This window comes from Hermetia illucens, chromosome 7 (assembly GCF_905115235.1).
Source record: "Hermetia illucens chromosome 7, iHerIll2.2.curated.20191125, whole genome shotgun sequence".
NCBI classification, from domain to species: Eukaryota; Metazoa; Arthropoda; class Insecta; order Diptera; family Stratiomyidae; genus Hermetia; species Hermetia illucens.
The window spans coordinates 9,247,837-9,261,987 of NC_051855.1; the positions used below are offsets into that span (position 1 = coordinate 9,247,837).

The window sequence follows — 14,151 nt, forward strand, 5'->3', positions numbered from 1 at the left end:
AAAAACAAAAATATACAAATGATGGATTCCTTCAATGATAATGATATTTTTCTTAAATCAAATATGGCTGGCATGTTTTTTTGATCTCTCTTTTACTAATACGATTTGGCAAAGATTATGATTATGTCCTTGTTAAGAGCCTATTATGTATACGGAAAAGCTTACGCCATTCATTTCATTCATTCATTTTAGCGTGGGTACTGCCTCCTATATACTGTGGTTAATATTAGTCACTCTTGAAATGCAACCAACTTCACATGATGTTGCGCTGTCAAACAATTGACAAGTGTTATGAAGACGCAAAAGGGAAGTATACGGTGGCTTAAAATGACTGCGCTTAAAAGCAGAGGTTTTTGAAGAAAAGTTGTGTTTCATTACAAATGTGCATGACAGGATTTCATTCACACTGTGAAAACTATCAGCACGAACACCGTAAAACTCCAGTAATTGATTACGACCAAATTATGCCAGCATAATTGTGTGTATTAAGTCTGTCATACTCCACACCGCCCTGGCCGCGGAATAATAGATTTCAAATTAATTTTCAATTAGTTATATTTGCAATAATTTGCTTCTAGCTGTCGGAGAAGAAAATTGATCTGCTCGCAGTCAATTTCTGTTGGTCGTGAATATCCCATCTGTCTGGTTTACTTGACGAATTCAGCCGGTCGCCCAAAACAGCAAAATGGAAGAGTACACAAAAAAAGTTTTACGTATTGTTGTCGCGCAAATTTGCCAAGCAATAGGTTGGCATACGATCCAATCCACTCCGCTGGAGCTCCTTACAGACATTTTGCATAAATATACACAGGAGTTGGCAGTGCGGAGTTTCCGATACACGCAGCTTTGTAAGTTAATAACGGTATCGCACAATGGCTTACTTAGTTTTAAAAAAATTGCCCTTAAGCAGACAGTCGGACTGAAGCCAACTTGGATGACGTTGGATTGGCTTTCCGTGATTTGGGCGTCAACATTCCAGACCTGCTCGAGTACATAAACAATGTGGATTCGGTACCCTGTGCCGTCGATGTACCGCATTACCCCGTCCGGAAAGAATCTAGCCTGAACCTGTTAAAGCCAGGCAGTAAGGAGGTGATTACCCGACCGGTACACATACACGAGCACTTGCCTCCGATTTTTCCAGAGAAGGAGGGTATATTTTCCTTTGAATTTTCCATGAGGCCTTTTTATAATTCCCTGATTTTCCTGCACTTCAATCAGATGATACCGAAATATCAACGGAGCTGACTACTTCCGTCGCGAATCCAATGACCACAACTACTGATCCATCTACGGTTATCACGGACATAACAAATACCACCGCGAATTCCACCAACATTGCTAACAACAGCAAAGTGATCTTCAAAAAACCGGATGCATCAGAGTTAGCTCAGCCTCTAAAAAAATCTCGTGTTTTAAATGAGGATGAGGGTCGTCCGACTCGCGAAATAAGTAGCGTAATGATGACTTCCTCTGGTTTCATCTCACCAGCTCGTGAAGGCAAGCTGCCCGATTCGAAAACACCTATGATACCAGGTTTGCTAGATACATAATTCATACCGTTACAGTTTCATCTAAATTATTTACAGAGTACAAGTCGCAGCGGTTAGCGACCCCTCCACCGCCAGTGCTTCCTACTATCCCCGAGCGCGTTGCAGCCGTGAGTACCGTAACCGCTTCTCCCACAACTGGTTCAGACTTAAAGCCCGAAAAGAGGCAGAAACGCCAGAAAAATATAAATGCGGGATTGGCTAATTCTGAAGCGAAGGAGCAACGCAAATTGGAACGCCACAAAGCAAAAATGAAGAAACGTGGCGAATTGCTGGCATATGTTGAGAAAACGCGCAATACAAACAAAAAGACGAGAGCCAAAGAGACTAAGGCGAAACATCATCCTGTACATCCGTTAGGCGGATCCCCGACAAAGTCACCCCAACCTACGTTGGAACCTTCATCAGTTACTAATTTGGAGGCACTCCCACCAGTTTCCCTTCCAGCAGATCTAACCATTAAATCCGAAAAAGTGCCGGTTGGCTCGCCTTGTAATGTGAATTTACCAACAAGTGCTCTGGGTACGAGTTTGTCCACTTCAATTACTACCGTAGAAGTAAAGCCGAATATAATGGACGGTGACGCAGTGAAACTCAAATCCGAACCAGACAAACAGAAATATAATATTTTCAAGAAAATTTCATCAAAAAAATGTCGTGATGATACCCAAAAAGGCTCGTTGAATATTAATAATGCCCTACACCACAGTATCTACAGTGGCTTCCCGCCCCTACCTGAGTCAACGACAATTCGACCCATACCGCCGCAAAGATCAAGCTCACCACCGCACACGGATCCAAATGTTATTGTTGTTGATGATGATACACCACCGCGATCATCCTCGCCGTTAGGGTTATCAAGCACTCAAATACTTCCCATTCCCTCCCTGCTACCTGGCACTACTGTAACGGCATCCCCCGGTCTTCTTTCACCTTTCTTGGATAAATCACTTTTGAAATTGTCACCGGCGTCGGCGAAAAAGCAGTCGCGAAAGCCTAGAAGTAAAAAACAGCAACAAATTCTGGTTGAGCAGTCAGCTCCTCTAAACCTATCCAATGAGGTGGTAAGTCAGCCGCCGATATCACTTAAAACGCCAAGGAAACGACAAGCCAAAGTTGGACGACCAAGCAAACGTTCAGTTCTCAGTATGGCAAGTGGAGTTAGTGACATTCCTCCTAATCCCGCCTTTCCTACCCTTCCAGCGCAGCCGCGTTTGTGTTCGGACAGTTTGAAACGTGACGATATATCACCGTTAAATATATTCAAAGACAATCAATTTTTATCGGGCGTGCAGCGGTACCCAATCATAAATCCATTTCATTTGCTTGCCGGCCCTGGACTAATACCAAGTAACAACTTCATGCATCCATTCGGCTTTCCAAATCCGTTCAATTACAGTGATTTCATGGGGCTCCGACCGCCAATGCGTCCGCCAAAAGTTGAAGAGTCTTTGACGCCACCACCGCTTGCATTGCCTCCTGATCTAGAAAGCAGCGTTTATTGCAATGTTCCACCACTAGTCCCTGACTCGCTAAAGCATCAATTATCACCAGCTTTGATATCGAAAGGAAATAAGTCATCTAGCTCCGCGACATTTGGGGTGGAATCGCCTGCTGCGGGTGGCTCTTTTAGTTCTTTAAAAACTGCAAATAGTAAATCTGAAAGTCACAATTTAAAAGATTCAAGCTTACTAACTAAGTTGTTTGATGCACCAATAGAAATAAGTGATGATGAGAAGTCAGTGTCGAAATCTGACACAGAGCAGGACAAATCAACGCTCCCAGATTTCCCGTTGAGCGGTCGCAACAATACCGATAGCACAGTGAATGCTTCTTCGACGGAGAATGTGTCAGGTGCCCATCAGCATCACTATAGTCCCAGCAAAAGTATAACATCAACTAGCCAACGTTCGGACACTGATGGCGTCAAGATAGGTGCAAATGATGAGTCGGACAATATGGTCATTGATAGTGATCATGGGGATGCCGAGACTAGTGAAAAAATCTCAAGTCTAAATGAAGAGATGCCCAACAGCTTGTTGAGTAGAGGGGAAAAGAAACGCGACAGAGAACATAAAAAAGGCAAAAGAGGGAAAGATGGTAAGATCAAGAAAAAAAAGGATAAAAAAGACAAGTCAAAGAATAAAGAGAAAGCCGAAAAGCGTAAGGAGGAAAAGAAGGAAAAAGATCGGAGCAAGAAAAAGAAGGAAAAGCGTAAAGATAAGCTGGTAGGTAGCGCATTGGTGCTAGCCTCTCCCATTTCTGATTTTATTCTAATTCCGTTGCAGCGAGTAAATCCTGCTGCTTTAATTTACAATGATATTTCCGATGATGGCCTAGTCGTGGGTGCAACTACAGCAAAAGGACCCATTTCATTGTCTGGCCCCAACGAAAATCAAATCGCACAACAGCAGCCACAACAAAGTGATCAACAGACAACAGTACCAACAGTTCCCAGCGTTACACCAGTATCATCAACTGTACCGAAATTAACATTAAAATTTGGTTCCCCGCAGTCTATTGCTAGTGACGATTCACCGGAAATTCGAAAGTTGTACGTATATTCTTTTATCTAGCTGACCAGCTTTTTCTCTGAAAGATTTCTTCTCAAAGAAATTCGAAATCAAGTAATGGTGGCGATGAAAGTACAGATAATTTGTGCATTGATGACCGCCGTGAGTCATCGCCGGAACTAGCAAGGATATCGCCACTTGTTACGAGACCGCCAAAGCAGAAAACTTCGTCGAGTGAGTATTTCTATGCTTTAGAATTTTTTTGGTTTGAAATTTGTTACTCAGAATATTTTACTGCATACTTCACCACGTATTTGAGTTTTTCGGATATTGACGGGTCGGTTGAAAAAATTTTGGGATTTAGTACTATTCAAATTTTCTATCCTGGAAAGTTTTACCATATGAACATTTTTCAAAGAAAGATACGAAAATATTCAGTTTTGAAGCGACGATATTAGAATGTAATGCATATCTCAACTCAATAAGATCTTTCCGCTCCTAGAATGTAGTTAATTGAATTTTTGTAGTAAAATTGAAAAGTACAAGGCATGTTAAAAAGAGCAATTGTTACACGACCATTATCAGCTTCAACAGAAAGACCGGTTACCCCACAATTACCTCCGGAGGGTTCACACTATCGCTACCAGAATCTAGACAGCAATACAAATACATTCAGATCTCGATCACCTCAATCGCCAGTAACTTCACAATGGATTCGTCAAGAAATCATGAGTGTGCCGAAACTAGCAATAAACGACCGTACCGCTACTGCGAATTTCCGATCGTCAAGTCCTGTTTCATCGATGACTTTTGTGTCATACCCAGAAGCCAATGATGAAATAAATAATTTTTCTGATGACGACGGTTATCATGCAGATGGCATCGATACAGTGGGGAGTACAAATCAAGCGCCTGGTGGAGCACAGTTTCCCAACGAACGTCATCATACCGATGAAGCGCCGAAACATGATACCGAGTCTCCGGCAAATAATATCTTTGAAACCACTTCGAATCTCGAATCGGGTCGGCCTACGCTGCCTAAACGTCCATCATCCTATATTGTGAGTAAAGATATTGGATAAATGTGTCCATCGTAAAACAAGGAAAGGAAAGAATGTATTGGAATACAAAGAGCAAGGATGAGCCAGGTTCTCAGTCGACGGCGAGGTTGAAATTCTTAATTTCAAACAAATTTAAACCTATTCGTCTACAGTTGGGTCTTAACAGTGATGGGGTTGTCCTCATGTTTTAAATAACCTGGCCTGGGAAATTCGGGGATACAAACGAATACTTGGAATAACCACTTAATAGAGTCATTGTCATGTTCATTTTATATCTAGTTTTCCTTCCTAGCTTGTCCGAGAAGGAAAATAGATCCATTGCGACTGAAAATAAGTTCGGCTTCTGTTGTTTATTTACCGTTTATTGTTTTGTCTTGTGGATAACATAGATATTTTTTCACATTCTTTCGTTTATTTTTCGTGAATGCCTGTTACATTGTGTTGCCATTTCCAGGTATCAAGCTTACTGTTTGAAGTTTTGTCTTGATTTTTTTGGTCTTGTTTGCTTTATTTTTAAACCTTTAGTTCTTTTTAATTGACTAGACTAAATAATGGCCGTTTCTCGGAATATCATCGATCCAGAAGAAAATTTGTATAAAACTAAATCTGCCAATTCCGACAGTAATTATATGTTATAGAAAGTATCACAAATTGATTAGTATTCTTTGTATGTTTCTCTTGTTTTTCTTCACAATTGCATTTGCAGGAGAAAAGAACAGCGATGGCGAACAAACGGCGTCGACAGTTGCTGCTGGATCATCTGCATCATCATCGACGAGCGCATTAACCACAAGTGGTGGAACTGTTGTACCTAGAGGGCCAGGACGTCCATCTAAAAATCAAAATTCTGCCGCATCAGCGGTCGCTGCTGCAGCCCTTGTATCTCAAGCGATGCTAACTACAAGCACAGCATCCGGTGCGAATAGCACTCCTACGGCTGCTACATCTGGGACAGGTTCAGATTCATCTAGCCTGACCGGCAACTCTGATAGCAAAGCATCTATGAACCCACAATTGAACGATCGTAATGCTACAAGTGGAGGCAGTAGTGGGCCGATCATCAATAGCAGTAATGGCGGTAACAATATTAGTTTGCGTTCAAGTACGAAAGGTACTAATGCATCATCGAATAATCCAATAGGTTCGGCAGGGAATAAAGGAGCCAGCGCTGAATCAATCGTATGTAGTATCAAATAACCTAAGCTTTTGAATATTGTTTTATGTTGCTTGTACTTTAGAAGCGTGTTTTATTCATATCGTTTGAGAATATGCATGTTTTGTGTTTACTAACTTCACCCTCATTTCCTCTTCTTTCACTTTCTTCATTCATTAAACTTATTAGAGCTTCGTAATGTATACATAACAAACGCCTCGTTGCGCATATGCTACTTGGAGAAAGCATCACATAATGAGCTCTTACTTCAAAAATCGGCCTATTCCCGCAATTGTTATCAAAACTTGGTGGTAGGTTGGTAGAGATCACTACCCCTATTCGATAGACATCGAAACCTGAAAACGAGTCTAGTTACTCTACGTATCTTTACTGCTGCTCTTGCCGAAATGTTCCAATTTTTCTTTTCCTTTCTGTCATTGATTTTAAATAGGAAAGAATGGCCCCTATTTAGGGGGCAATTTTCTAAATAGCTCCTTCTAAAACTTATTCTAATTAATGAAAATATCTTCTCTACTTTCCACGTTTCTGCAAATTCAAACAACAAAACACTTAACACGATTTTCAATTTCGCGTTACGTTGTACGGATGTATTCGATGGACTGGAAAAAGGATGCTGAAGGAAATCAGGTTTGGATCTGCCCAGCTTGTGGTCGAGTTGATGATGGGACACCAATGATTGGCTGCGACGGGTGCGATGCTTGGTATCACTGGTATGTAGATTCATCTTGGTTCCCAATGATATGTATATATATTTCCTCATATTATTATCCTTGCCACTTGTGTTATCGGCCAAAGTGTCATGTCCGGTGACAGTCCGACATATCGGTCTTTGTTTTCAATTTGTATTTATTTGCAAGCGTGATTCCTATAATATTGAACCACCCGGTCACCGCGCTGTATTTGCGTCGATCCTAGGCCACGATTATAGAAGGGAGATGTACATCGAATCGGGTACTCATTTCATGCGTTCTTTATCTCGGCTTCCCGGCTTTCCACTCTACCTAAGCATCTGTTATACGAGTTTTTTCAGAGAAAACTCCGGGTTATCATAATCTAAGATACTTCCTTTGATAGGATGATAATTATTCAAAATTTGGAAAAGACGTTCACTTAAGAGAATTGCCGTAAGTTCGTTTGTGTCCCTTACGATATTTTCGATAATTCAATCTTTCCCTGGCGTCCATGGCCTTCCTAAAACTTGCGCCCTTCAATTCCTAGTTCTCGGGTATTTTAGTGTAGTGTATGCCGCTGCATGGCCGTAACCGCCAATGGAATGATTACATTTTTTCGAAGTTTGACATCAACACTGACATCTTTGCCATCTGATCGGAATGTCCAAAAAACAAACCTGATCCACACGCCAACGAAACTCTCGGTTTGATATACTCTCAAGCTAGAGTACTCCGATGGCATAGACTAGACATTAAGTCAATGAATAAAAGTGGCGGCCACTTCCTAGGCGCTGCTCCCATATAGCAGCGCAGGAAAAACACTGAGCAGAAATATGCTAAATTCGCCCACTTTCAGCAGCTAAGATGACATCGAGGGCGTCACCGTCTGAATCACAAAGTTTTTTCAAATTCAATGCAGATAGGGAACCTAAATCAGCGTAATTCCCCGAAGAATGTTGATATGGTCGGTCAATGAGGACTCAGAGCAGGAAATAGGTTGATCGAGCTTGCATTAATGGACAGAGCATCGAAGGCTTCGTTCAATTTTATATCCAGGAAATGTGGTTTTTGCCGACAGTTGCACCGAATTGGATGTTGCCCGACGCGCTAGATCCGCTTTCGCAGTCTTGTCTAAAATCTGGAAATACAATTACCAGTGTTTGATAGCTGAGGAGCAAAAAGGATCCGCAAAAAGCTCCCAAGGCTGTAAAGAATATTTTATAATCGATACGGTCGCTGTAAAGCAGACTATCCAGACTGTTTTCTATGAGAAACAATCCTACAGCCAACTACATCAGGCTACCGTCATGGCAAATAATAAACTGTCTCCTTTGAATTTGAAAAGCAGAGAATGGCTTCTGCTTCTCAAGGAAGAACGGGCGTGCTTAATAATCGATGTAGCCATACCGTTGGACCGGAATACTGTTGAAAAGCAGCAAGAAACAAATCCGGAACTACGGTTCCTTGGCGGACAATATGAAGCAGACTACGAAAAATCGAAGTAATCCCAAAGCTAATTTCAGCGACGGGATTAGTCCTCCAAAATTTACATAAAGCGCTGAAAAGATTCTATCTTCGGGCATGGAGATGCAAAAAGCGGTCATCCTTGAAACCTGTCCTATGACCCGGTAAGTGTGGCCTAGTGGACTCGTACCTTGATTCGTAGTCTGCAGTTTAGAACCACCACTGCTTGAAGTGTTTGCGACATTCAGGGTGTGGAAATACATTTCGCATGGTCGCACGCGTTTAAACGCATCATCGCCGTGAGCCTTTGGATGTTGCCTTTCACCCATCCTTAAGTCGCCCCTCGACCCGGGAAGGCGGTTCGTGGAATTTGTCCACTATATATATATTTGTTCGTACACGGACGGCTTTCCTCTTTCTTTGATCTTTCAGCAGGTCCTCCTGTATTTCGGCGATTGCGGAGAAAGTCATAGGCCAATCCTCCTTGGATCTCAGCATCTCTCCAACTAACTTCTCCGGGCTCACGCTCCTGCGCAACGCTTGGTTTAGGTCCCTCCTCTCCATTGCGAACCTTGGGCAGTGAAACAAAACATCACATGTTCTGGATTCTACAGTATGCCACCGCATCTAGGGGAGACGAACACAACACAATGGAAACGTTCTGCTATATATATTATATATATATTTTGTTCGTGCGCGGAATTGGAAAAAAATAGAAAGACACGTCCGCCCCAGTTCTATGAGCTTACGCTCCTGCCCAGCAATTGGTTTAGGCTCCTCCTCCCCATTGTGAATCTTGGGCAGTGAAACATCACATGCTCTGAATCCTCTGGTATGCCACCGCATATAGGACAATGCGGAGAATCATCCAATCCAAAGCAACGCGAATAATGTCTGAAGCAAGTACCGTGTTCCGTGAGAAACCGGGTAATGTGGTAGCTGGTCGCCCTATGATTAAATTCAAGCCATCCCCTAATATTGGGAACTTCATATGCGTTGCCAGAGATCATGTCGCTGTGACCATGTCGAATTCCTACCCACTGTGCTCTATACGTCTTGCATGGTACTGCACACTCGTTTCTTTAGCCATCAGCCGGTAAACCGAGTTCATTTGCTTCCGACTATGAGAGTTTGCAAGTGCCTCTGCCAACACAAGTGACGACGAAAACAGGATGGCACATACCACTCCGGTTAGAAGCAATCTGCGACAGTGTTTTGGCCCATCAATATTCGGCAACATTCTTGCAAGTGCCGCGGTGGCACTGGCTGCTTTTTGACATGCATATTCTAGGTGTTCCCTAAAGCTCAATTGGTTTTGAAATAATAAAAACCTGTTTTTCCTATTCGCTAGTGTTAATTTATTGGTCTTGCAAATACCGATATTTCCAGAGCCACTTGTTTTCTTCATCAGTGCTAACAAATGATGTCAATTGTTACCCCCAGGCATTTGATAGCCGGCTTTGATGCGACCTTATATCCACCGACTCCCACTTTCACAGTGTTCTTTTTCCTGCGGTCTGTTATTAGGGTCGCTTCCGCGAAGTCAATTTCTAGCCAGGACTTTTGCCTCTCCCACTGTTTCCATCGTGTTTACCCCCATATCTCCTGCGTGTTTTGCTATAACAACCACAGCTAGGTCATCAGCAAAGCCGACAATCGCAGTCCCCTCTCGGACGAAAAGCGCAAACACCTGTAATGGGGTGCATGATATTCCACAACAGGCGACCCAGTGCCGATCCCTGGTGTCTCCCGGCTGTGACAATGTATTCTTTGGGGCCCTCATCCATTCCGTACCAGAGAGTCCTCTCTGAGAGGTAATTTTCCATCAAATTCGCTAAATACCCGGGGCACCTATGTCAGACAACGCCCCGTTAATTATATTCCAGTTGGCCAAATTGGATGCGTTTTTGACATCCAGAGCCAACACGGTACATGAGCTGCCAGAAATGAGTGCAATTTTTGCCAAGTTTCCACCGTAGAGTGTGCACGCTGGAGACCAAATTGGCGCTCCAACAAACCATTGATGGTTTCGACGATGGGTAGTCTTCCCATTGTATCCAGGAGGCAGATAGGATGATGTGATGCTAGGTTTTCAGGCTTACCAGGTTTCGGAAGCAACACCAGCTTTTACCTTTTTGACTCGGCAGGGAAAAGGTCGGGCCTAGTCTTCACTGCAGTTTCAGATATCGGATGGGGATGCCATCCAAATCTGGGGCCTTGTTGTCACCAATTATTTCCCGCAGCTCCTCCACAATTATTGAGGATATTATGCCCTCATTTAGTTGGAAAACAGAGTGGTAACAATGTTTCAGGAGTCGCGGATAGGTCACCTGGGGTGATCTCTGTAGCCGGCTTTCCCCTGAGTCTCTGGTAAAGAATCCTAGGCCCGAAATATGCGGCTTTCAGTAGTTGTTGTCTACCTCCAGTAGGCATCTCCCCAGCAATCATCTTCTGGGTATAGTAGCATCACATGCCCCCGTTACATCGGGTGATTTAGGTGGCTTTTTCTCTAACCATACCATTCAGGGATTCCGGATGTTCCATTATTTCCTTGAAAGCTTCTTCTCCACAAGCCCATAGCGCTACTTGGCCCTTTTGTTCTTTGACCCAAATGCTAACACCGTGGTTTCGATATGGTTTACCAATCATGGCCACATCGATGTTTTTGCCGTGGATGGTTTGCGAGAGAAGGTCCTGCGCTGCCTCGCAATGATTGAGGTTGATTTGTATCAACTTCTGTGCTGCTGCCGTCAATGTGCCGATAATCCACACCCTCCTTCCATTTTCACAGTAGGCAATTTGGGACTGCTCCACAGTCCTTGCTGATATGGCCTTCCACTTCGCATTTCCTGGATTGCTTCGACCTGTCATTGGCACTGGAACATACCTACGCAATGTGTCGGAAGCCAAGACATCTAAAACATCGCTTGAGTGCCGCCTGCTCCCTAAGTCGACACATAACCCAGCCTATTTTTCCTCTCCCTGGTGCTACTACCGGTAACTCCTGTAGTCCGACAAGATCGAACTACTCCTCCATCGCTTCACGAACCTCCTCTTTCCTGGTGGTCTAATCTATATCTTTGCGGATTATAGTAATCTTCGGCGTGTTAGCTCTTATTTCGGCTGCTTGCCCTAACAAATTTCCGATTCGACTTACAAATTTGTCCACAGTTGCATCCTTGAATTTCTTGAGCTTCAACATATAACAGCATATGACCCTTCACCTCGTTTGAAAATGGTAATCGCCTCCGATTACCATTGATATGACCTTCGTGAATGGGTTTCTCTTTCCACATGTCGACCTTCTGTTGGGCTGAAGTAACATTCGACATGGAATCCCATTCTCAGTTTCTCAAGTTCAAAGGAGATCATTTTTATCTGCCATGACCGTAGCCTGATGTAATTGGTTAGAGAATTATTTCTCGTATGAAAACTTACGAAGAGAATGCACTTTGTTATAGTGCCATGTTTTTAAATCAAGTCCCTTCTTCCCTGATGACTTGGGATAGTGATCCTCAATTTTTCGGCAGCTCTATTGTGCATGTTATTGTTTGAAGGAACTACCTTACCCGTCTATTGACAGCCTCTAAATCCATATTACTCTACTGTATCACATCGTGTTGATTGCCACGATTTTATTTTTCCCGAACAGCTCAGTTTCCAGGACAAGATCCAGACGCCGTTCAAATTCCCTAAGCAACTTAGTTTCCATTATTGCCACAGCAGATGTTGTCGCTTGCAATATGCCGAGCTATTTCTGAACGTCGTCCGAGTCCATACCTTCAACCCGGAAGTGTAGTTTTCTGTGAGACTGAAGCATTGCTAACTTCAATTCAAGATGCTTCGTTCCCAAAAAAAAAAATTACAAACGGTATATCGTTCACGACTCCTCAATCACCAACTCCAATTGTAGGTTATGCAACTGTGAAGAGGAGACCATCCAGCACATAGCATCTGCATGCAGGATGTTGAGCAGTAACGAGTAAACCAATCGTCATAACTCCGTCTGCAAGATTCTCCATCAAGACCTTACGTTGAAGTATAACATAGTGGCAACCTACCACCATCCTTATTATAAGTACACTCCGCAGAAAATTTTGGAAAATGGTCGGGTCAAACTACTGTGGGATCACACTATTGCCACCAACCACAATTTTAATTACAATAGATCCGATCTAGTTCTGGGTCTCAAAGATGAACAAGCGTGCTCCATAGTCGGTGTAGTGCTGAAAACGTGCGATCTTAGGGCTGGACAATACATGAAGATACAAAAGGCGGTTATCCTTGCAACCTGTGCTATAGTCCCAAGAGTCCTGCCGGAAGACCGTCTAGCTAATTGACTACTGTCTTGATTCGCACGGTTTTCGATTAACATCAATGTCTCTGTAATTTAGTACTACCACGTCACTGCTTGAAGTGTTTGCGACATGCGATACATTTTCGCATGGCCCCGCACACTTTCGGTTGAAACACATCATCGCTGCGATGCGGGCCTATAACGGTTAAAATAACAGTACTGAACAATATTGACCTAGTATGGATTGAATAAGTGAAGATAATGAGCAAACCTTAATTGTTTGTATACTTTTAGTTACTTTTTTTCTTATCCTCAAGTAAGAAAATCTTTACACATCCCGAAAACTCACCACTGGTTTTCTTTCCTTTCATTGTAATTCAGGGTCTGCGTTGGAATCCAAGTGCCGCCTGATGAACGTGAGGACTGGTATTGTCGCGTATGCATCGCAAAGAAGCAAGAAGCGAACGGTTCGGATAAGAAGAAAAAACGTAAGAAAAAGAACAAAACAAACTAAGATCGTCAGGAGAAAACCTTGGACTACCAGGAGTTTGCTTCTTGGTCGCCGTGGTAGTTGTATATATTTGCTCCTTTTTTACTGAATTTAACTGTATATCTTTCGTTTCCATCATTGCACTTTTACTAGCTTTTGCTCGAGTAATTCAAGATCGTTATTCAACCCTTTGGTTTGAGTCGCGTAGCAAACTTTGTTTATTTGAAACGTTTAAGAAAAAAATTCAGATCAAAACAGACCATTTAAGCGTGCTAGGTCGATTTTATCATATTTCAGTGAAGGATATCCGGACCAACTATTTCTGAAAGCATTTTATACAATTAGTCTTATTCTTCAGCTTCATCCAAACGTTTTGTTCTTAGGTTAATTTTTCTCGCTTGAAAAGTCACTATCATTTCCCTTAGTTTAACTACAGAAGTTGAGGAACTAAAAGAATAATCAGATGTGCGTATTCATGCACACAATGTACAAATAACTGTAGAAATGGAAAACTTACTACGGTGACCAAAATTTCGGTCACTTGTTGCTGTTCTAGATAATATACTGAAAATGCTAGAGTAGTCGAAGCCGGCTACCTTCAAATTTAATGTATAGCTATATATAAGCTAAAAAGTTATTTAAGCTTAATGGAGCAGTTAAGAATTATATAAAAATGTCGAATTAAAAATATAAAAAATAATTTAGTAATGGTGGTTTATATAAATATACGCGTAACTTTTTCATTAAGCTTTGTTCGGTTCAGCCGAATCGAGCGGAGATTTCAGAAACCTAAGGACCGATATTGTCCTAGCGCGGTGTATCCACGAAACAAATTAGCAGACCTCGATGCAGATTTCTTAGCTGTTTCGACGGTGGAGGCGTGCTAAACCTTCAGCTTCATTGGAAGTTAAGCCTAATGCACTTCCTCAGT

At 42.5% G+C, this 14,151-nt stretch overlaps 1 protein-coding gene across 4 annotated transcripts; it reads left to right on the forward strand.

Annotated features, from left to right (window-relative positions):
* Positions 1–259: 259 nt before the first annotated feature.
* LOC119660953 (transcription initiation factor TFIID subunit 3) lies at positions 260–13,928 on the forward strand. 4 transcript variants are annotated; one of them, XM_038069991.1, is made up of 11 exons: positions 262–478; positions 579–848; positions 911–1,153; positions 1,222–1,536; positions 1,590–3,778; positions 3,839–4,104; positions 4,164–4,297; positions 5,831–6,202; positions 6,266–6,303; positions 6,908–7,008; positions 13,112–13,928. In XM_038069991.1, the coding sequence occupies exons 2-11, from the start codon at positions 686–688 to the stop codon at positions 13,242–13,244; spliced, it is 3,954 nt and encodes a 1,317-aa protein (XP_037925919.1). In that variant the 5' UTR covers positions 262–478; positions 579–685; the 3' UTR covers positions 13,245–13,928. The 4 variants fall into 4 exon arrangements, with proteins under 4 accessions (XP_037925917.1, XP_037925916.1, XP_037925918.1 ...); XM_038069989.1 differs by lacking the exons at positions 5,831–6,202; positions 6,266–6,303 and adding an exon at positions 4,649–5,124 and having other exon boundaries at positions 260–478; positions 553–848; XM_038069988.1 differs by lacking the exons at positions 5,831–6,202; positions 6,266–6,303 and adding an exon at positions 4,649–5,124 and having other exon boundaries at positions 260–478.
* Positions 13,929–14,151: the final 223 nt, after the last annotated feature.